Raw genomic sequence first — 22838 nt, 5'->3', positions numbered from 1 at the left:
CCGTGCCTCAAAAAATTATTTTGCTGGAAGATCTTTAAACTAGAGATTTCAAGCTTCAATTTGCTTTTTTTTATTTTTTCGATACAATCATTTTTCACGAAAATACAGCCTTCCAAAAATCACTAAAAAATTTATAAAATTTTCTTGTTCCTTTCATTTTTTGGATAAGTGTATACACTGAGAAAAAAAAATACTATTGTCCAAACCAGAATTTCTTGGTTTAAGAAATCCGATCAAAATATTTATTATATCTTTATTAATTATCAATTTCTTGAGAAAAGAGCATCAAATTTATTTTTGTTATCATATGAATTTGATATTATATTATGAGTAAACAAAAGAATAGCTTTACTTGAATTAAATAAAAATTATTTCCCTCAATTCTACGAATTCTTGAGACAAAATTATATATTCTTGAACATTATCAAGAATATATGTTCTTGTATCAAGTAAATGTTCTTGATAAAAGTATTTTTTTTTCTCAGTGTATGATCAAACATATATTAATAAATATAAATAAATTGGCGTCATATATGTTCAGTTATTTACCATATAATTTTATATATTATCGACAGTGTATGGTTTTTTCATACAGGTTGTTAGATTTGAATCAATTTATTTTTGAACGAAGTAAAATGTTTTTAAATACAAAATTAATATTTTCTGAGTGTTACTGTAAAATTAATGCAAATTTTAGATTAAAATACTCTCGGAGGTTACGGGCCAATTAGTGGAACATTAAAAGTACAAATGTAAATTCTATATGAAATTCGGGTTGATTTGAACAAAATGAATGAACACTGATTTTTATAAAGACAAATTATTAGAATAATTGCGATCGCAAGACACCGACTTTAGGAATTTAACCGCGTTTTAATTGTGAGCATTCATTATGTAAAATATGGTACAAGCGATTAATGACATCGTGTATATTGTACTCGATGGCGATAGTTATTTCGGATACTATTTTTTTTGTAAATAAATCATTTTTGATGAATACGAGTATTGATCCCATGAATTTAAATATCAAAACAACACGAAAACAAATATTGAAATAAATATTCTTTATTTGTGTTGCAGATAACATTTAAGTATGTAAAAATAACCTATGGTTCGAATGCAGTGAATATTAAAATTTATTCGTGTTACTTTAAACATAGATTTTTATTACTCTTTTTGTACCAACGAAGTATCAAAAAACCATAAAAATTTCTATAAACCTTTTTTCTACGTGTGATTATGTTAGTTTTGAGGTAAAACTTTTTACTGTATAGCGAAATGAATTATTTTTAGTACCATTAAGTAATTCATAGTGAGTTACTTGATAATTTGGGCATAGAGTTTTATATGCAGGTGAATTTAGTCTTCCAAGCATTGTCGCAGGTTGATTTTCATAAATTCTATATTTTGATACATTCCAAAAACACATGTCCTATTGGAATAATATTAATCGGTTTATTCTAATATATTAAATATAATCTAAGCTACTTTTAGTGTTGGAAAGAATAACTTAAAATTCTTACCTTCGTAAGTTCAGTACAATTTAGTTTTCCGTTATTCCCTTCGATTGGCAAAATTTTTATTTCCATTTTTGCTTCACTTCCTTCTTCTTCAGCCTGTATTATAATTGCTTTTGAAGTGTCTGTTATTCAAAAGTATATGGAGTTAAATAATAAGTTTTTAAAATAATTTTTTTTTGTACACTGTAAAAAATCGGGAGTGAATCCGGATTTAATTTCAATCCGCATTCACTCCGCATTCACTCCGTCACTCGGAGTTTAAAAAAAACCACTCCGCATGCGGAGTGAATTGGAAGATTTTCTTTTGCGGAGTGATTTCGGAGTGACACGGATTTTATTTCACTCTCAATTCACTCCGGTCCGGAGTTTTGACATTTAAATTAATTTACATTAATTTATATTAAACTGTTAAACATGTGTGTGTGCGAGTTCGCGTGCGTGTGCGAGTTCGCGCGTGTGTGTGCGTGTGTGTGAGCGTATCAGCTGATCAGTAATGTAATACACGAGTTTTTACTTCGATTTTATTTAGTGAAGTTAGTTTTTATTAATAATATTTTCAAAACTCCCCTTCGGAGTGAATTTCACTCCGAGGGGAGGGAATAATTAAAAATTTATTCACTCCGCATTCACCCCGGACTTAATCCGCATTCACTCTGTGAATTTTTTACAGTGTACGGACAGTAAACTTTGAAAATAACTTATTTAGTATTGATTAAAGTTTAAATGATTTTTTTTTTATTTAAACATGTTAATTTCCGGACTTTAAAAAGTGATCGGGTAAATTGGACATCCTGAGTAGAACGGCAAAACTTTTTGGTAAAAACTATTTTTTTCGTTTTAAGTGTTTGTTATTTGAGTTATTTTATCAAATTGAATCAAAAATGGGTAGACTGAACTACAATAAAAAAAAAAGATAAAAAAATTTCTGGGTCAAAATTTTTGATTTTTTCAAGATCTCATAATGAAATATTTTTAATAATAATAATAATAAGAAGAAGAAGAAAGAAATAGTGCCTCATTCTACCACAGGGCCGTTCAAACAAATAAGCGATTATTTAATAAATGAGAAAAAAATAGAATTTTTTTACCTTTTTTTGTAAGTGAATGAAGATCATAAATAATTTCACCAATTCCATCGACTAATCTTACATATTCATCAGTTTCAGAGACGATTTTATATTTTGGATATTTTGATGTAATAGAATCGTTAGGTAGAGTTCGTAAAATAAGGAGGGTAAGTTCTGTTTCTAAAGTTTCATCATTTGTTAAGAAATATGGAAGCCGCAATGTTAATTCTGATTGTGGAAAATATAGTGCTGAAACAAATGAACAAAAAAAGCTTTGATTACTAAATGTTTTGGGTTTTTTTTATTACTTAAAGTTTCTTGTCAGTTAAATTGGTGAACAATGTCGTAGTTAAAGTTAACTTGGAGATTGCGCATAAATCAAATACCTGACGCCTGCACATGAAAGAGCAAAAGGTTGAATTTGTGGTGCTACGACGACAATACTCTGAATTAGTCATGAGTAACATTGTCTGCAATTACTTCGGATTATTGGATTTTAATCAGGAACTTTTATTACACATATATATTGAGATTGATAATTGATACTATTTAATTAAAGTCTTTTAGAACTTGGTTAAATAGTTTATAACTTCGAGCAACCCACAGCCCGAGTATCACTACCAAATTTCGTAAATTTGATTTGCTCGTTTCTTAAGGTCTTAACAATTTATTTTCAGATGTTTTTATTAATTCGCAAACCAATCGATTTCAAAAATTGTGTTAATCATAGGATTTGAAAAAAAAATCTACACGATAAAATTTTTTTTGCAATTTGTCGATACTTTTTTTTTTCTAATATATATCAACTACGATGAAAAATACAAAAAATTGATTAAATTTGGTGGGTTTACCAAGGGGCTGTTGGCTTTTATTGATACGAAAAAAATCCAGTATCTAATCTTAGAGTTTTTTAAAATTTGTATGCCCGTAATTTTATAAAATCATTAATTATTATCATAGAGACATGGCATAGACTAAATTTTTCTTATTCTCTCTTAATAATATTGATATTAGATGTATATTTAGTGATATTTAGCTATATTCAGTGATAGAATAATTAAAGTATTTATTTATTTATTTAAAGAAGATAAATACGATTGTTTTTTTTTTTTGGCGCCTAATTCAAATGTATTGCGAATGATATAAATAACTTTGTTTCACTCAATACTTGGCAGTAAAAAAGAGTTTAAAGTATGAAAAGGCACAAATTCAAGTTAAGACCTTTCTAACGATACCAAATTTAATAACATTAACTTATTTTATTATATAGATATGGCGGGAACAAAATTTTCCTTATTCTCTTAATAATATAGATAATATATGAAATGAAGGTTTTACTTTTTAAATAAATTTTGTTTATGATTGATTGAGATTATTGAATATACTTTTAAAATATATGTATATTTCGGTCCATCGATTTAGCTACTCATATTTTATATGCTGTACTTACCAAACTAAACCACATTCAGGAAAGGGTGGACTGTACTCGAGAAATACATATTTATGATTGAATTATTTGTAGTGATGAATAAAATATTTTTGCTGTAGACAAGAAAAATAAAAAAATAAAAAAATGAAAAACGATATTTACATATAAATAAAATAAATTTTAATGAATTTATGATAGAACGAAAAAAATGGGCTACCCTAAAAAAATTATTTAAGAAATTTTTTTCATGATACCAGCATCGAAACTTAAAGCTTCAGTGTTTATATAACCAATCGAAACAAGCTAATTTCAGTCCAATGCTGCGAATGAATTTAAGTAAACGTGCAAATTGTGAATGCCTTCAGTCAGCAGGCAGAAACAAACTTGTTTCGTCCCTTAGGAAATAGTATATTACACCCTTACGGCAGTAAAGTAATGGTTGGCCAAGGCGAAGCTGAGGTCAACAAACATGTGATCTGAGGCTTTATTATTTGCTGCCCAAGGTGTGTATACTGTTTTTCTCCTCGACGCAGGTGGAAAGCGAAAGAGAAAAAACAAAAATCATGTTCCTGCTCGCTGACTGAAGGCTTTCGCAATTTCGACTCTGATACTTGTCCTTTGCTCTATCCACGAAAAAAAAATAGGTGCTGCAACAGCATGCAGTCCTGTGGGAGCAACAGGATAAAATCCTGTTGGTGCAACAGCTGTTGCAGCACCTATTTTTTTTTCCGTGTAAACATGAATAAGTGAAATAAGTGAATATTCACTAATTTTGAGTATCAACCGAACCACTTTTCAGAATTAGTGGTTCGGCTTGCACTTGGAATTAGTGAATATATTTACTTATTTTCACTAATTCATGTTTAGAGAGTGTTTAATAGTAATTTTAGAGCATTAATTTTATTTACGTAAATGACAGTTTTGACTTCGTGATGAAGTTTTATAAAAATTAATTTAAATGATAAATAGCATTTATAGTTTCTGATTAATTATAAATTGCAAATCACGATTTACGCTTACGCTAATAGTTGATTACACCATTAGTCTCAAATTTACTTGTTTCTGACTGGCTGCCGACACCGAAACTTTAACTTCCAATACAAAATAATCATGAAAAATGTAATGTGTAACGCAGAATAAAACTCGATTTTGGTGGCAGGTCGATTCAACTACGTGCATTTCAATCCTGATCAATCCACCCCGGAATCTCATCCTTGATCATTTCACCTTTTGGTCATTTCACCCCAAATAGATTCACCTTTTGTAATTTCATCTTAAAATATTAAACATTCGGTATTTTCGTCGCAAAAAATTTAAACTTGGTTCAATTCAACTCACCGATAAAGTCGTAATGTGAATTATCAACATATGTTATTGATACGTAATGTACACAATGTAAGTTGTATGCTTATATAGTCGTTAGATGGTGCGGAAAAACTTGTACACATACAATTTATAGCTGATGCTAAACCATAAATTTATTTCATAGAATACATTACTAAGTAGTTTTTGGAGTATTTGACATAAAAAATGTGCAATGTCCGGGTTAAAATGACCGAGGATGAGTTTTTTGGAGATGAATCGGCCTAGAACCACGATTTTACTCTGGTCTGAAATCGTTTTGCTCCCTCTTTCGTCACACAATATACTATTTGTTAAAAAAAATTTTTTATCCGTTATTTACGACTCTTATCATCATTTTTGTACAATTTCATGTGTCCAAAATTTGTATTCAAAATTTTTTTAGGGATTTTTCAGTGAATTCAATGTTTTGTTGTTCGATGATGAGAGGCCCTGATTAAACAACTGAATTCGACTGAATTAAAAATTTTAATTCTGTTATATTCTGTCGAATTCTGCAAAACAGAATTCAACTGAATTGAAAATTTGAATTTGAATTAAACAGAATAAAACCGATTTAAAAATTTCAAATTCGTTTTAATTCAGTTTAATTCGGATTCAGAACCAGAAATTGGAGAATTATTTTTGAATTAATCAGAATTAAACCGAATAGAATTATTTAAATTCGTTTTAATTTGGAAAAATTCTGGTTTTCCTGCCGAATTAGACAGAATTCATTGTTAAGTTAGGTACCGAATTAACAGAATTCATCTGAATTAAATAGAATTAAAAATTTAATTCTGTTTAATTCTATCGAATTCAGTTGTTTAATCAGGGGGGCTCAGATCTTTTTGTGGAGGCCCTGCTTAAAAAAACCTATAGATTCTCATAGTTGTATGTAGAAGGCCTTATACTTGACTATAGCACTTCTCATAGAACTCATTCATTCTTATAAAATCTCTATGGGAATTTATGAGAGTCTATGCGATTCTATAAGATTTTTTAAATAGGGGGGGGGGGGGGATAATGACTCAAAAATCCAACTGGTCCAGACTGGAATACCAATGTGACAGCTGGAGCCCTTGGTACTTCAGCCTGGACCAGTTGTATTTTTTAGTAATTATTTTGTTGCTCCATCTTTTTTTTGCCAAAAAAAAAGAGCTGAGCCTGTCTATCAAGATGCATCAACTTTTCTGACAGCTTGAGCCCTTGATGCTTCAGCCCGGTCTTTAATTTTCCTATATTTTTAATGTCTTCTATATATATTTTTATTACATTTCAATTATTAGATTGCTTGTATAATGAAAATATATTTCGCATGTATTTCATCATATATATTTGCCGTATAGAAAAAATATACGGGATATACATTTTGACTACATAAGATATATATTTTTTACATACGAACTGGGTAACCTAGCCTTGGTCGTTACAATGATTACTCAAGTTTGGGCCAAGATTGGGTGCCCCTGCCTTGGCCATTCAATGGTAAACCAGCCATGGGCCAAGACTGGGTAATCTTGCCTTGGCCGTTACAATGATTACTCGGGCTTGGATCAAGACTAGGTTCCCCTGACTCTGTCATCCAATGGCAAGCAAGACTGGGTGCCCCTGCTTTGGCCATTCAATGGTAAACCAGCCATGGACCAAGACTGGCAACCGGGTATGGCCCTGTGTTATCATTCCAGACTTCTACCAAGGCTGGGCCAAGAATGGCTTACAAGGTTGGCCCAAGGTTCTACATACTTGGACCAAGCCTGTCCCGTTGTACTTTCCTCTCTGGGTATTCGCCATACATTTTAAAGAAACGTTTTAAACAGTATGTTTATCTTCATAATTTTTTAGGGTATAATTTATTTACGAAATTATTGATTTATATTGTTAGCTCTAACAATAAGTTAAAACTTTTATTGTATAAGAAAAGTAAATATTTATGACTTTAAAAAGTAGTTGAATACATTAATTAAAATATTGAAATTATGAAACTGCTTAAAAACTGATGGAAACCTAAACTCTTCTTTATAAGAAAAATGAAACAAAAATAATCAAGTTAATTTGGAATATCAAATATAAAAATTAAATAATTCTCACGAATTATTCTGATTTGTAATTTTAATAATACCAGGAAAGTTAATCAGGTTTATTAACATTAAATGAAAGGTTATGTTAAATTTACTAATATAATCGTCACATAAAATTTCGTGGCATCGACATTAAACAGTATTACGCTAGTCGAGTAAAAGTAATATTGTCTATAAAACATTCCGTTTATTTGTTATGTTTTATAATTTTTTCTGTACTTTTCACATTAAAACCTAATGAAAAATTAACTCTGTACGTAAGTCACTCCTTTTTATAATCGTATAAAAGTGTTATAAAATAAAAAATTGTTCATACATGGATTTTTTTACATCACAATAACTTTATAAGTACGACTCTTCATGAAGCAACCATACAGATATTTTTACCTCTTCGAGAGAGAGTGTATAATGAAAAATATTATATTACATTGTGAAAATAAAATAGGTATCAAATATCTGGTATTCAAGTACTCTTACAAAATAAAGAGTGCTCTTGTAAAATGATGTTGGTATACTTCCGCTTTGTGAATTTGACTGCTAAGCGAAAGTCATAAAAATTATTTTCGAGGCTTATGACGATTACGTTTTAATAAATCAATGTTCACATAAAAACATTATATAACATTTTTCACACGAGAAAAAAAGCGATTCAAAACGATTAGAAAAAAAAAATTTTAAATACTTTTTAATGCTTTTGAATACTTTGAATACCTTTGATTCACCCTTCTTATGAGAATTTAACATTACAAATCGTTTTAAATTGCTTCTTTTAATAAGGGCCAAAGGTTGGTCCGAGATCCGACCAACGTTCAAGTAATGAGCCTCAGTTCGCCAGTCTTGGGCCAAGATTCAGCCAATACTCAAGTGACAAGCCCTGCTTTACCAGTCTAAATAACAAATGGTACCTAAAAACCTCTGGCTTCTATGAATAGCGTAACAGCCTAGTGGATAAGACACTTGCCTAGCAGCCATGAAGAACCAGGTTCGAGACCCAGAAATGCAAAAAAAAGAAAATTAGTTTCATCGATCTACCTGATTTCTCTGTGTTCAAATTTATTTCCATATGTTACCATCACGCACATGTCTACTAACTTTTTTTTTTTTGTTAATTTATTTTTAATAAGTATAGGTGGTTATTTAGCAACAGTCTTGGCACAATACTGGCACTCAAGCTTGGCTCGGTGTTATTATTTCGATGCTTAGACAGACTTGGACCAAGCTTGGATTTCAAGCTTTCCTCAGAGTTAATAAGTCTTGTGCCAAGCCTTGGCCAAGCTTGGGCCTATTGTTTTTTCCAATAAGGGTTATGACCACTTTTACCATTTTGAGGAATAAACTGGAATAACATAATCTGGATTAGAGTCGCAAAATACTCAAAATATACATGAATAATTTTATCCACATTTGAACCTCGAAAGTCTCATTCGACGTATTCTTTCCCCTCCCTTTTCTATCTAAAATTTTTCAAAGTCCGAAGTACAACTTTTCATCCGTTGAGGATTTTGAGGTCTTACTTATAATTTAAAATTGATAAATTATTCGCATTTAGACGACATAGTTCTCATTGAGGATTTTGAGTACTAAAGTGTAGTTACTTTCTGGGCGAAAAATAAAACATTAAAGGAATTGAGGCTTTTGAGGACTAAACTAAAATTTGTTTTTTGACTCGGGCCAAGTTTATTTCAAAATGTTTTGATGTTTTTCGTTAATGATGCACTAATTTATGTTGATTTATTACTCGAAAAAACATTGTTTTCACAAAAGTTATTGTATTTTCACAGTGCAATGTAAAAACATTCTTTGTCTATTTTTTTTTGTTTTAATATGATCAAATATTAGAATTTCAAATATATTGATTATTTTAATCAAATGGCGAGACGTTCAAGTATCATTTAACGGTTTTTGTTAGTATTTTCAGAACTTCAACACCTCGAGTGTGAAATCATAATAATTCCGGAGCACTTCCCCTCTTAAAAACTCTTTACTTAGCAATATTTTTCATCAATATCGTATAAGTTTTATGATATTTTAATTACACTTGAATATAATTAATAAATATCAAGCGGAAAATTATTTAACTTTTTTTTTCTAAATTAATAAATTTCTTAGTAATAAATTAAAAATAATAGTAATTTGAGCGATATTGTCTTGCAGTGTTGAAGAATTAACTTTGAAGTATTTTTAATACAAAATATGGAGTTGTCAAAAAAGAGAAGAAAAAGATGATCAAATTGTCCGCAGTAACATCTTAAAAATAAAATTCACGAGAAGTAGAACAGGCTTCTTATAATTTAAACAACAAATTTTTCAAGCGACAATAAGGAATTAATGTTAGCTTTCTAAATTACTCAAGCTACATTTTTTTTAACAAATTTTGAAATGTGCATTCAGCTCTCAAAACTTTTATTTTACCGATTAAATATAAATTTTTCTATAGTACTTTAACGATGACAATATTTTACAAAATTTATTTATTAATTAATTTATATTTTTAATCAAAAATTGAGGCATTCAAATTTTATACATACACTCAACATAAAAAATTTAAGTACGAAAAAAAATATTTGAAAATTGTGACTGATTATTTGAAAATACTCTCTTTAAAAAAAATAATCGTCAACAAATTATTAAAAATATTTTTCGAGATTGGGAATTTCGAATTTTTTAACCGAACTCAAACTTTGGCAACTAACTGTCGATAAGTATAACAGAGAAAAAAAAATCAATAATTTTATTTAAACTTGAAGAAGGTCTGTGCAGTAAGAAAAGTTTTTCGATTAATTTTTTGATAGGATACTTCTTCATTGATCTTTTCTCAACAATTTACTTGGCCAAACAGCTGGTGTTCAATAATTTATAAAAAAAATAAAAGCTACTAACGCTGAAATCATATAACTTTTTTTTTTAATTATCGATATCTCATGAATTCCCAGAGAGGAAAGTACGACGGGACCAGGCTTGGCCCAAGTGTGTAGAACTTTGGGCCAAGCTTGTAAGCCAGCCTTGGCCTAGCCTCAGTAGAAGTCTAGAATGATAACACAGGGCCAGTCCTGGTTTTTAGACTTTGGGGGAACCCAGTCTTGGCCCAAGCCCGGGTAATCATTGTAACGGCCAGGACTGAGTACCCAATCTTGAGCCAAGCATGGGCCAATATAGGTGTGCCAAAGTTAGGTTCCCCAGTGCTGGGCCAAGTAGGGCCCCGTCGTTCAACTCTGGCAGCTCCTGCATGGGTTGTCTCAAATATTTCCTAAGAAATGTCTGTTAGTAGTTAGATTTTTTTTTTTTAAACTAATTTTGCTGCTTCCCTCCCGCTTCGACAATAAAAATCGGCTTACTGAATTAAATAAATAATATGATCATAAAATTTTGAACTCGACTATTTTTATTATTTTCAATGAGCTTCCAGTGATTTCCATTTCACTAAAAAAGCGAATTTTTAAGCTTTATAATAAAATAAAACTGAGTATTAATACCGGTCTACTCTTTTATGGCATACTCAGTATCGTTCACTTTAATTCTCTACCTACACAAAAAAAAAAAAAACTAACATAGTAGTTAACGTTCCCTGGATCGTATTCATAAAAGTGATTGATAAGTTAATAATAATAATTAAAAATTTAATGCGCAATAACTAAAGAGTGTACTACGAAATGAAATGAACAAATTTGATTATATACTGTAAAACACATAATTTGGTGAATTGTATATACATTAGTGATAAAAGCGAATGGGATTTCTGGCCTGACCAAGAGGGTTGTTTTGTTGAACCGTTAGCTAAGAAGGATCACGCAAAAGTAAAGTTAAACCGAGGGTGGTGAACTGCGTGACCATCTTTTCATCTTACCAGTAGTCAAGCTCATTTTAAACGAATAATAGTAGTAGTACTGCAGAGTCATATACGTGTTACATATGTATTTGTGTACATGCATATATGTATTTGTATAAATGCATATATGTATAAGGTTACTAAGCTGTCAGAGCACCTGTGTACACACCTTCAACCCGTCCACTTGTGTTGAGCCATCATGAAAACGTAGTGCAGCATGTGAACATATCAGAAATCCTTTAGTTCGCGTGTCTAGGGTACTAAGCATTTGCATATTCTGGTGGTAACTCAAGTGCACTGAAAAGAAGGTGAGACACAATGAAAGCTGATGCCGCATGTAGTGTTTAGATTGTAGATCCTGGGCTTAGTTTTATTTTTAAATAAAATAAATTTAGTTTAAATGATAAAAAAAACAAATTTTTCTGTACCTAAAAATACTTATGGCTCATTGATATTAAAAAAGTTTCATTCATTAGGGCAATAGTTATATAACTACGAGAAATTTTTTTTCAGTTTTGAAATTGATATTTTAAACTTTGACAAATGGAATACGTTTAACGCATTTTTTTGACGAAAAACATGAAAAAGTACATATTAACATAAAACAAGCTGTTTAATGAATTTCCGGAAAAAAAGTTGTTTCGATTTACAGTCAAAAGCTAAAAAAGACAAATCAAACCGTAAAAATTTTAATTTTTTATTTCACACGAGAATTCAAAACATAAAAATTCAAATAAAAATTTGGAATCTAAGATTCAGATAAATTTGCATTGATCTAAATTTAGATAAAAAAAAAAAAATCGTTCCAAAAAGATTCCAAAATAGTTCCGCATGTAGAACTTCTAAACATGAGACAGATTAGGACTGCGAATAGAACTTTTTTGGAACGTTAGTAATTTTGATGGTAAAAAAAAAAAGTTTTTATGAGCGAATTTAGAGCCAAAAAAAGGAGGTTCCTGGAAATTTTTTGGAATTTTATATCGACAATCCAAAAAAGTTCCTTAATCACCACATTTGACCTCTTTCAGAAGCTAAAAAAGACGTTCCAAAAACATTCAAAATGGTCTAAAAATTATTACTTTACAACCTATTACAGAACTAAAATAGAGATTCCAAAAACACTCCGAAAAAGTTCCAGAATCACCACTTTGACTTTTTTATAGACTAAAAGAGGCGTTCCAAACACTTTCCAAAATCACTACTTTTGCATCTTTTTAGAATAAAGACGTTCTAGAAACATGCCAAAATATTTCAAAAATCACAACTTTTGAATTTTTTATAGAACTAAAAAAAACGTCCATAAAAAATTCCAAAAAAGTTCTACGAACGTCCTTTTTTGACTCTAAATTTGCTCATAAAAACTTTTTTTTCACCATCAAATGACTAACGTTTCAAAAAAGCTCCATTCGACGTTCTAATCTGTCCCACTTTTAGTAGTTTCACATGCGGAACTTTTTTGGAATCTTTTAGGAACGAATTTTTATTACACGGGAAGTAAGCAACAAAAATGAGTGTTAATTAAAGGCTTGAAATAAGAAGATTTCATTAGATCTAAATTATTTTTTCACGGATTACCAAAAAGTAATTAAGGATTCTTTTTTTGGTTTTAAAAGTAGAGAGATAAAACTAAAATTTTAATGCATTTTTTACTATTGGGCGATTTAGTTCTAACATTTTAACCTATGTTTCTGCAGTTAAGCTTGTTTTATTATGGCTGTAAATCGATAAACTACAACTTTAGTTAGAAGTAAGAGCGATGGTTACATTCTGTCTTATGTTGTTAAAGTTTAGATAAGTTTTTATCTTGAGTTTCCATTATACTTTTTTCAAAGTTTTACGAAACGAAGATTTTCTTCAAAAATTATAACTGTACTTAAGTCTTTTAGTTTTAACAATAAGAAAAAAAATTGTAAAAGCTTAAAAAAAATGTAATCCAAATTTTGTTTGGTTTGTTTTATAATTTGAAATAATTGTATAGAAGATATTTTTATTATATTAATAAAGTGAACGTGAATATATCATTATCGATAGGCTTTCGTGAAGGGATTTATAAATCCGTCGCTCCCTACACGAGACACGAGCTTTCGTGATGTAGAGAAAAATATGGTTAAGTATATTAGACTTTAGACTATTTATAAACATGTGATAAATAACTTTGTGCTGTAATAGATATATATATATATATCTATTTCTGTTCTCTCATTTTAACACGTACTTTTATTTTTAATTTTTAATAAAAATGAATAATTCATAATTGTACTACTTTATACTACATAGTAAAAAAGGATTCGTCAAAATTGACACTTGCCGTGTGTAAAACGGTAGATTTATATGTTATTTTAACATACGTCGTTTGTATGGAAAAAGTTACACTTGTGAACATTAAAAGTAACACATATGAGTGTCTAAATTCTCGAAGATCGAACCTTCAACTTTTACACACTTATATGTTATTCGTAACACTTACAGAGTCTTAAATTTGATAATCGATGTTGTGTTACTTATGGACACTTCTTAAATGTATTTTTTACACTATTTAATATTAAAGTTGAAATCAATCAAACAAATGTAGTTTATTTTTTCTTCAGCAGTAAAATAATAATAGTAATTAATATATATATATGAAATATCATTTATAACCATTGCCATAGCACAACATAAATATAAACGTCCTTAAAATTTATTCAAAAATTTTAGATTCGTTATTAATAAAAACTCATTGTAATTAGCTTTTATAAGTCATTTTTTATTGACAAAGTTTTTTTGTTTTATTCTTAATCTTTTAAGTTCAACTCGATTTACACTATCGAATAAAAAAATTAACACTAATGTTTGCTGCATAATAATTGAAATTAAAATAATAAAATGACACGAATAATGATAAATGCCGGCTGATCATTACAATAGCTCGGGTATACAATCAGTAGTACTTCCCGCGTAAAAACAACAGAGGCAATGTCCTTAAGGTATGACTAGATGTAAATTTAACACTCTCTGTGTGTAACTTAAAAGAATCTTCACAAACTGTATGTTAAATTTACGTTCAAAAAGTGTCATTTTACTTAAAATTTTTTAAGAATATTTTGTCATGGTCAAGATTATTTTTAAGATATTTTGTGTGTTGATTTGACAGTAACACATAAAAAGTGTTACTTTCGTATGAAGTAACATTTTTGTGAGTTGACAAATTAATCGATTGCGACCTTTCAAACAAGATAAATACTGTTTGTTAAATTGACACACAAAAGTGTTAAAAATTCAACACTCAGGATTTTAACACACGCTTTTTTTTACACTTTGACGATTCGTTTTTTACTGTGTCGAAAAAAAATAGTTATTTTAACTTTTCGCTGTGAAAACTGAAAATTTTCAAAAAAAAAAAAAAAAAGGAAGTTATTGGTTCAGTCCGATTTCCGAAAATCAAGTTTTTATCAGATTTCGACGCTTTGTTTTACTAGGAAGCTACTCTGACTATTTCCGGATGGACGTCCGCTTGAACAAAAAAATAACCATTTTTTTAGCTCGAGGACGGCCGAGAAGACAGAGATAAAATGAGACAACATATTTTTGATTGGGGTCCGAGTCACAGTGAGACATAATTTTCTAGACAAAAAATAATTATTTTTTGTTTAAAAACTCTTAGTTCGATTACGGTTCTTAGGAAAGGATGCAGCAAGTTGATCAGCAGAATAGACGCAGAAAAAAAAAGACTAAAGATATATGATGTTTTTTTAATTAAAATTTGGCGAAGAAGACATCGTATCTATTGTCTTTTTGTGGCCAACGATACATTGAATCCACTGAATTTCGGACTCGGTGCCAAACATGTAATGAGTGGGCCCATGATACATGTGCTGACATCTATTATGACAATTTCAAATTTATTTGTGATAACTGTATTCAATTTTAATTTTTAGTTTTTAAACTTAAAATGTTCCCTTATTAGGCTTATATTATAAATAAGAAATTTTAATGATAAAAAAATTAATAGTTATTTTAAGTTGTTAAAATAGAGCAAACTCAAGTTATAAAAAGTTATTTATAATATTAAGTTGTTAAAAATGATTTATTACCCTAATTATATATTCCGATTGAATCTAAATCTGGTTAAAAATTTTCAATCGGAAATTGCCGATTGAATTCGATTAGGACCGATTGGTATCCAAAATGTATATTATTTTTCGATTGATTCCGATGGAAAAATTTTAATTGAAAGAAAAAAAAATGTTTTTCAATTGAATATTGTAAATCGGATTTAATTGAGTTTGAATCAGATTTAATCAGGATATAATTAATCGATTATTCGTTCTAAACCTGTTGCATAAAATAGAAATATTAAAATAAAAAAGACGCATATACTACTACTACTAAGTTATGTCGTCATAAATTATAAAAAATAATTGCTAAGCTTAAATCTTTAAAAATAGAGAAATAAAGGAACGATTCATTGGAATCATTTGAATAATAAAATCCTGTACATAATTTTAAAAAAACTTATATTAAAACTTATGCTTCTATCAATTCCCTTCCTATATTTATAAACTTTTTTTTTTACTTATACATTTGCATGTGGCTACGTTAATTTATGTACGTGAATTATTTGCATACTATTAAATTATTAACGTCCTAATAATTAATTACACTTTAATAAATCATAACAACTATGACAATTATATTTACAATTTAACCTACTTCTTTTTAATGAATATTTATAAGTATTAAATAAAAATATAACCGTTAAAAAAATAATACTGATATAATAAAAAAAATTTATTTAATAGTGTTTTTCATTTAATTTTTATAAATGGATCATAAATTATTTTTCATGTCTATGAAAATATAATATTTCATTTTAAATCCACCTGTAGTTTTTTTTACTGTCTAAAACAATAAAAAAACGTCCACCCTACTGTTTTTTTTGTTATTTATGTATCTTTTCAGTGTCATCTTTGTCACCATCTTGGTACCCTTGTTATTTTTTCACTACTAATAACTATTTTCAGTATTATGTGATATTCTCTGATTTAAAGCAAAAAATACATAAGTTGGCGCTGAAAATACTTATGAACTATATATAGTCGATATAGATCAAGCACGAACTGACACTATAGGTCTGTTTAAAGTTTTTCTAATATGACCAATCGCAATTCAATATCTATTTTTTTTTTCTATTGACTGCATATCTAGATATTTGCTAAATATAAATATTAGGGTGTTTCATATTTAGGCGATATTTTTTTTTCTGTCCTACCTGAACACTATATATATATATATTCTTCATTGTCTTTTTTTTTTAGCCGCATCAAGTGTTATGAAGAACTCGGCTAAATTATAAGGCTGCTCATATCATTTTCGGTAGGGTTTGTTTTCAAGAATCGTAACTCGAATGTAAAGTAAGGTTTCAGAGTATAAATTGTTATTTTATATCTTTCTGTTTCCTTTGGATATTTCACTTTGCACTGTTATTTTTAAGACTTATAATTTCACTTCCTATATTGAGAAAAAAAAAACGCTACTACTTTTAGCTAAAAGGCAGCCAGCGATTGGACGCAGCGAACAAATTGAATGGGTTATATGAGAATATGATTTTTGTTATGTTACCTGGTTGTTAGTTTTGGGATATGTGCAGGTCGTTACCTTGGGCCAGAGGATAGAGTTTAACAGAAGGAAGAAATTCTGAAATAGTAATTTTACTAAAAAAGTAGAGACAAATAAAAAAATAAAAACAAAATAAAAATAAAAAAATATATTTTACTACAGAAATTAGGATTGAATTGAGATAATAAAAAATCTGGATACTTGATTGACCTGCGATGAGTTTGAACGTTTTAAAAAGGTGTAATGTCTGTTTTGTTCATTATATTTTTCAAGCTGTTTTCAGAAACTAACAGTATAATTACTTTCCTATAAATAATGACTCCGATTCAAATTGATGGATTCGATTGACAGTAATTTGGATTTCAATCGGATGAATTGAAACGCTTTTGGAGTTTCAAACAATTGGAGTTTCTGATTGATTTTCAACGAGGGTCATTTTATTTTTATTTAATTATAATTATTACAATACTACGTATGTTATTATCACATATTTGAACATTTGAATGGCTCAATAATTTTATTACCGCAATATATAATTACAAAGTTATAAGTACTACGTATGAGGTATTATAACTTTTAATATTACAAATTATTAATCGTATAATTTCTGTTACTAATTGGAGCAACCAACTTCAATATTGTAGAGTTTATGCAAAATATTCCATTCATGCTTCAAGTATTAATTAAATCCTCATTTTATCTTTTATTTATATAATTTAATCCAATAATTGAACGTTTGAATGAAAATAATTTATTCTCAATACTTTGCGACCAATCTCGAATAATTTATAAATTCACTAATTATTGCATGACTCTTAACGTGAAGCATTATAGATAGTGCTTCGTGATCACCGAATTTTTAAGATCATACTTAAATCATGATTATTATTCCTAATATACTAATGTATTCTGGTAAAATTCTTTACAAAAAATAGGGGAGAGGGAGCAGAGTGGGCCCCTTAAGGATAATAATTATAATATCATTCAATTTTTTTTACGCGTTTACTTCTTTTTAGACCCTTGATATTAATTTTCACTTTATTATGCAGCGTCGATTATAATTGAAAAGTCGAAAATTAGGGGCAAAGTGGGTCCTCCAAAAAATTTCGGATTTGATATTATTTATTCTTTACACGTGTGATAATTGCAAATGACTATAAAACAATTGTATTTTAATAATATAAAAGCCATTTTAATAGTCTGCTGCGATATAACATTAAAACGTAGGGGTAGGGTAGGCAAAACGGGGTACCCTCAAAATTTGATGAAAAAAAATTTTATATTTCAATGGTTTTTAAACATTCCAAAATCACTTCTGTAAATATAATTGAGCGTTACTTTGAATTTTTTTTGATAAACTTTTTCAAAAATCAATTGTCAGTTGAAAAATATGAACGACGTCTGTTTTATGATAAAAACTATTAAAAATTTTTTTTTTTCTTTTGTATTCGATAAACATGTAAAATATAATTTTTCTTTATGTAAATTACTTTAAAAAAAATTCAACTTGATCAAATTCGTTTAAAATCCAGAAATTTTGAATATTTACCTTTTTTGGGGAGTACCCCACTTTGCCCGCAGAAATGAAAAAATTTTTTTTTTCAACCCTAACTGAAAATTTCTTCTGTTTACTTTGAAAATCATTAAAAAAAAAAGATTTAGCGTATTTGAGTCCTCGAAAACTTGGTATTTCCTAAAGTACCCCTTTTTGCCCCTCCCTTCCCTAATTTTATTATCTTTAACTTTCTTAATAAATTATATTTGATGAACAATTTTGGTGGTCTATTTTAGCCCTCATTATAAGAAATATTGATAAGCTTATTATCCGTCCAAATTTATTGGCGCATAGAAAATTTTGAGGGTTCCACTTCGCCCCCATATTTTTTGAAGTTTTGAAAATTTTAAGGGGCCACTTTGCCCCATGGGGCCCACTTTACCGCCTCCTTACCTATAAATCAATAAGAGGTATATTTAAAAAGATGGCAATAAAAAAAACCAAATGATAAAAATATAAAATTTATTTAAAAAATACTGTCTATTGAAATCAATATTTTCATACGAAAACCTTTGTTATGATAGGAGCTTACAGCTGATAAAACAAAATCACTCATACGCAATAATAGTAAAAAAAATAACAATCGAAATGAAAATATTGTGAAACATATGAAAAATTTATTAAAATAATTGTCATAAGTTATTAGCTGTATTGTGTTGCATTATTTTATATTTTTTTCAATGCGAACCAACCCCTCGACATGAGAATGCTTTTAGTTTACAGAGGGTATCGTCAACATTCAATGGCAATGTTGAATGTTTAAGTCGTTTATGACTTTCGGAAGCTGATTCTGGGAGGGTAGTGTAGAGTACAGAGAATCAAGAATGAGTTCCCTCGAACTCTCATGCTGATTCCACAGTTTATGAAGGTAGTTAAAGCTGCGGCGCATACTGATTATGTTTCGAGATACAGTAAACCGCATTCGTAGTATCGACAAAACCAACACGTATATACATAAACTAATTAGAGATTTTATACGATTAAGTTGTAAATACAAACTATATCATTCAATATTATTATTATTGATATTTTATTGTTCAAGTATAACATGAATATTTGAGGTGTGCACTTTCCGATTGTTAAGTAGCGGTTATTAAGTACTTAACATTATTTTTAAGAAAAAAAACATTGATTTATTCATTTTCTATGTCAATCATTTAAATTTATTTATACAGTTTGGTCACATAAATTATGGACCTACTCGCCCCATCCCATTCACAATGGATAAGGATCCCCAGGAACACTCTATTTTAACCCTCGGGACTGGACCGAAGATTTTCGATGCATGTAATTCACTATACGGTGAGTTACACAAAGCTTCAACACTGATACGGGGGGAATGTATGCTTGATCAACGTATCTGCCCTCAAACCTCAGATCAAAATAAATCAAAATGAGGTCATGTCGTTGAGAAGTCTCAATGGGTGCCGAATTAAGACAATCGGCACTGTAAAATTAAAGGTATTAGGATCTGAAATTCTCTTTCACGTGGTAGATGAAAATCTACCTTTTAATGGGGTCGAGATCCTTGGCAATAACTTCTTACGAAAAGAACAAGCTGAGATTTCATACCATCACCAGTCTATAAACTTGCTTCCCCGACCCTCACGACCTGTACATTTCAGTTTAGAGGTCACACCATCACGCTCGTACACGATTCCACCCCGTATGCATATGACAATTGCAGAACCCATTATCAATCACCAAATTAAACAGGGTTACCTCCCGAAAGTCACCTTTAAAGACGAGATTCTCATGAGGGAAGCTAGAGTGGCACAGAATAATGAGAAAAAGTAAATAAATGTTTGATAATTTTAAAACTATGCATGAATTAAATACACAGATCAGAAAGACTTTCATCATCAGACATAGAAAAATCATTTACACTTTGGAAAATGAAAAGGATGAAAAATGATTATTCTTATGATTTATATTTATTTAAGAAAAATAAAGTATTATATTGAATAATAACTAGTATAGTTTATTTATTGATGATGTACTGTAACGAAGGTAATAAGTCTTCAAGCATCCTTATCTACTCACTAACAGGACAGTTTTACTCCGCAATAAGGTGATGAATGCTTTAATCAAAGGTTCAGTAAACACGACCCCGATTAGTGGAATACGTTTTTTTCATTACATTTTATCGTCGTAGAAGATAAAAAGATGAAAAAAATATTTTTATTTTCATCACCCCAGAAAACATTATTGTTGTTATTATAAAATAATTGAGATAAAAATCGAAGTCAATCTTAAAGTTCTATATTTTTTTAATAGGCGTATATTTCATTTTATCAAGCGCAATAATTTTTAGAAAAAGTCATCCAATCAGTCTTGTTTTGTCGAAAAAACAAAATCAATTTTTAAATTTTATTATTCTCTGTTTATACTTTATTCCAGATCTCGTCAAATTATTTTTTATCTTTTTTTTTTTTCAATCTCGAATAGTAAAACTATTCGGTCACACAAAATTAGATTGAATTTTTTTATTTTTTGTGAGCATGTTATATGCCACACATGTCGTACTTCGCAGAGATTTATGTTGCAAAACAAGCTGTGACAGGAATAATGAATAAAGAAAAATAAGCTACAAACAAAATGTGAAATAGAATAAGAGTGGTGCAGATCAACGGAGAGTCTGACATTTAAATAGTCATTTATCTTCTGTACTTATTATAGATGTTACTTATGACATTTAATAATTATTCCAAAAGCAATAAACGATTTTATCTTATCAAATTATATTCTTTATAACATTTTAATTTATTGAAAATTTTCATTAATAGTAAATGTAACTATTTTTTTTTGCACACCTCAATTGCGAAAGCGCTGTTGCACACCTCAAGCGCGAAAGCGCAATATGATCTATTGTCGTTCGATTTTTTTCGGGTACCTCACTCACTGTCAATCACCTCTACACTTTTTAAAGTATATCAAAATAGGATTAAACTTACATCACCATGTAGAGAATTTATTAAGGAATAATTATAATACAAAATGAAGTTGATCACTCAATATGTCATTTTTAAAATAAATAATTCAGTTGAGGAGAGCCTTGATGTCAATTAATTAACTGATTTCTTGTGATCATAATAACTCCCGAATAAAACGGCTCAGGATCCAAAATTTTTTTTATTAGCATTAATTTGGTGACTACAAGAACCCTTTCGTTAATCACTATCCAATTCTTTCGGGTTTTATTGTAATTAATAAAAACTTAAAAACTTATAATTCACGAAAAACTTAGCTGCCATTTTTCGTACTGTTGTTATTATTTATGCACTTATTTTCTTTTTTCTCCACCAATTACTAGCAGCAGCACTAGCGTAACTGTATAGGATTCAAAAAAAGAGCGACATCTAATACAAAAACGCGGGATATTTAAAAAAAATTAAACTGAAAATAAGAAATAAAAAAAAAATAAAATTAATAATTTAAAAGTGGAATAAAAATTCATAATTCAAAAAAAATAATGTTATGAAATAAAAATAATGATTAAATATAAAATGAGTGATTGAGGTGTGCACTTTCGGATTTTCCAACTTTTTTCATTTTTCATTAAAAATTTACTTAATTAATGAGTAATAAATTAATTATAATTAAGATCAAGAGTACGCGGGCCATCGCGATTTGATCTACGCGATCCTATGGGAGCTATTACACCACACCTGGTGACCTAAATACTGTATTAGACACGTACAGTTTCTCCTTGATCTACATAACAAAAATGTCTTTATGATATAAACAATTTTATTTCGAAAATAAATCCGTTTATTAGCGAGTATGTTATGTTTTATTTACCTTAACTATCAAAATTCATTTACAAGTTCTATATATATATTTCTTATTCTTTCTCTCTACATCTTTATATATATACGCGTGTATTTATAAATTAAAATAATAAAATAAAAGTTTCACAATATATCTTTTTTTTAATATTTAATATTTTCATATTTTTCAACAAATGTGGAAAATGTGTTGGTACTTTTCAAGTTTGTGGAAATAATAAAATATTTTTTTTATCCACTCGACAATCTGCTGCACGTTTTTATAGCAGTACACTATAGATATATAAGTACACACACGTATATATATGTGTGTAGCAAGCCGCTATTGATATGATCCCGAAGTTAGCAGCCGATTAACAATTTTCGGTTTATTTTTTTCAACAATTTAATTAAAAAAAAATAAAAACTAAAAATATGCACATGTAGAAAATTTAAAATTCTATAGGTGCGATTTTTTCAAATATTTTTTTTTTTATAATTTATAGTTTAAAAAAAAACCCAAAATTATTAGACGTCGGCTAACTTCAGTTTCGTCAATTGATTGAAATATTTGACCGGTAAAAATTTAAAAAGCATGATTACAAATTTTATCGAAAAGTATAAAAATAAATACAATAATTTATTGATATTGAT

General features: G+C 29.0%; 1 protein-coding gene across 2 annotated transcripts in view; it reads right to left on the bottom strand.

Annotated features, from left to right (window-relative positions):
* The window catches only part of LOC130667981 (proto-oncogene tyrosine-protein kinase receptor Ret), a 71017-nt gene that overhangs the window by 32639 nt on the left and 15540 nt on the right, over positions 1-22838 (bottom strand). For both annotated transcript variants that reach the window (XM_057469942.1, XM_057469943.1), the window contains exons 3-5: positions 2609-2836; positions 1524-1642; positions 1297-1432 (exon numbers count right to left, since the gene is read on the bottom strand). In XM_057469942.1, coding sequence (XP_057325925.1) covers positions 1297-1432; positions 1524-1642; positions 2609-2836 — 483 coding nt within the window. The remainder of the gene's footprint in view (positions 1-1296; positions 1433-1523; positions 1643-2608; positions 2837-22838) is intronic.

The sequence above is a fragment of the Microplitis mediator genome, chromosome 5, assembly GCF_029852145.1.
Source record: "Microplitis mediator isolate UGA2020A chromosome 5, iyMicMedi2.1, whole genome shotgun sequence".
Classification (NCBI taxonomy): Eukaryota; Metazoa; Arthropoda; class Insecta; order Hymenoptera; family Braconidae; genus Microplitis; species Microplitis mediator.
Note: the sequence above shows the minus strand (reverse complement) of the source record. Positions and strands in the feature narration are given on the sequence as shown.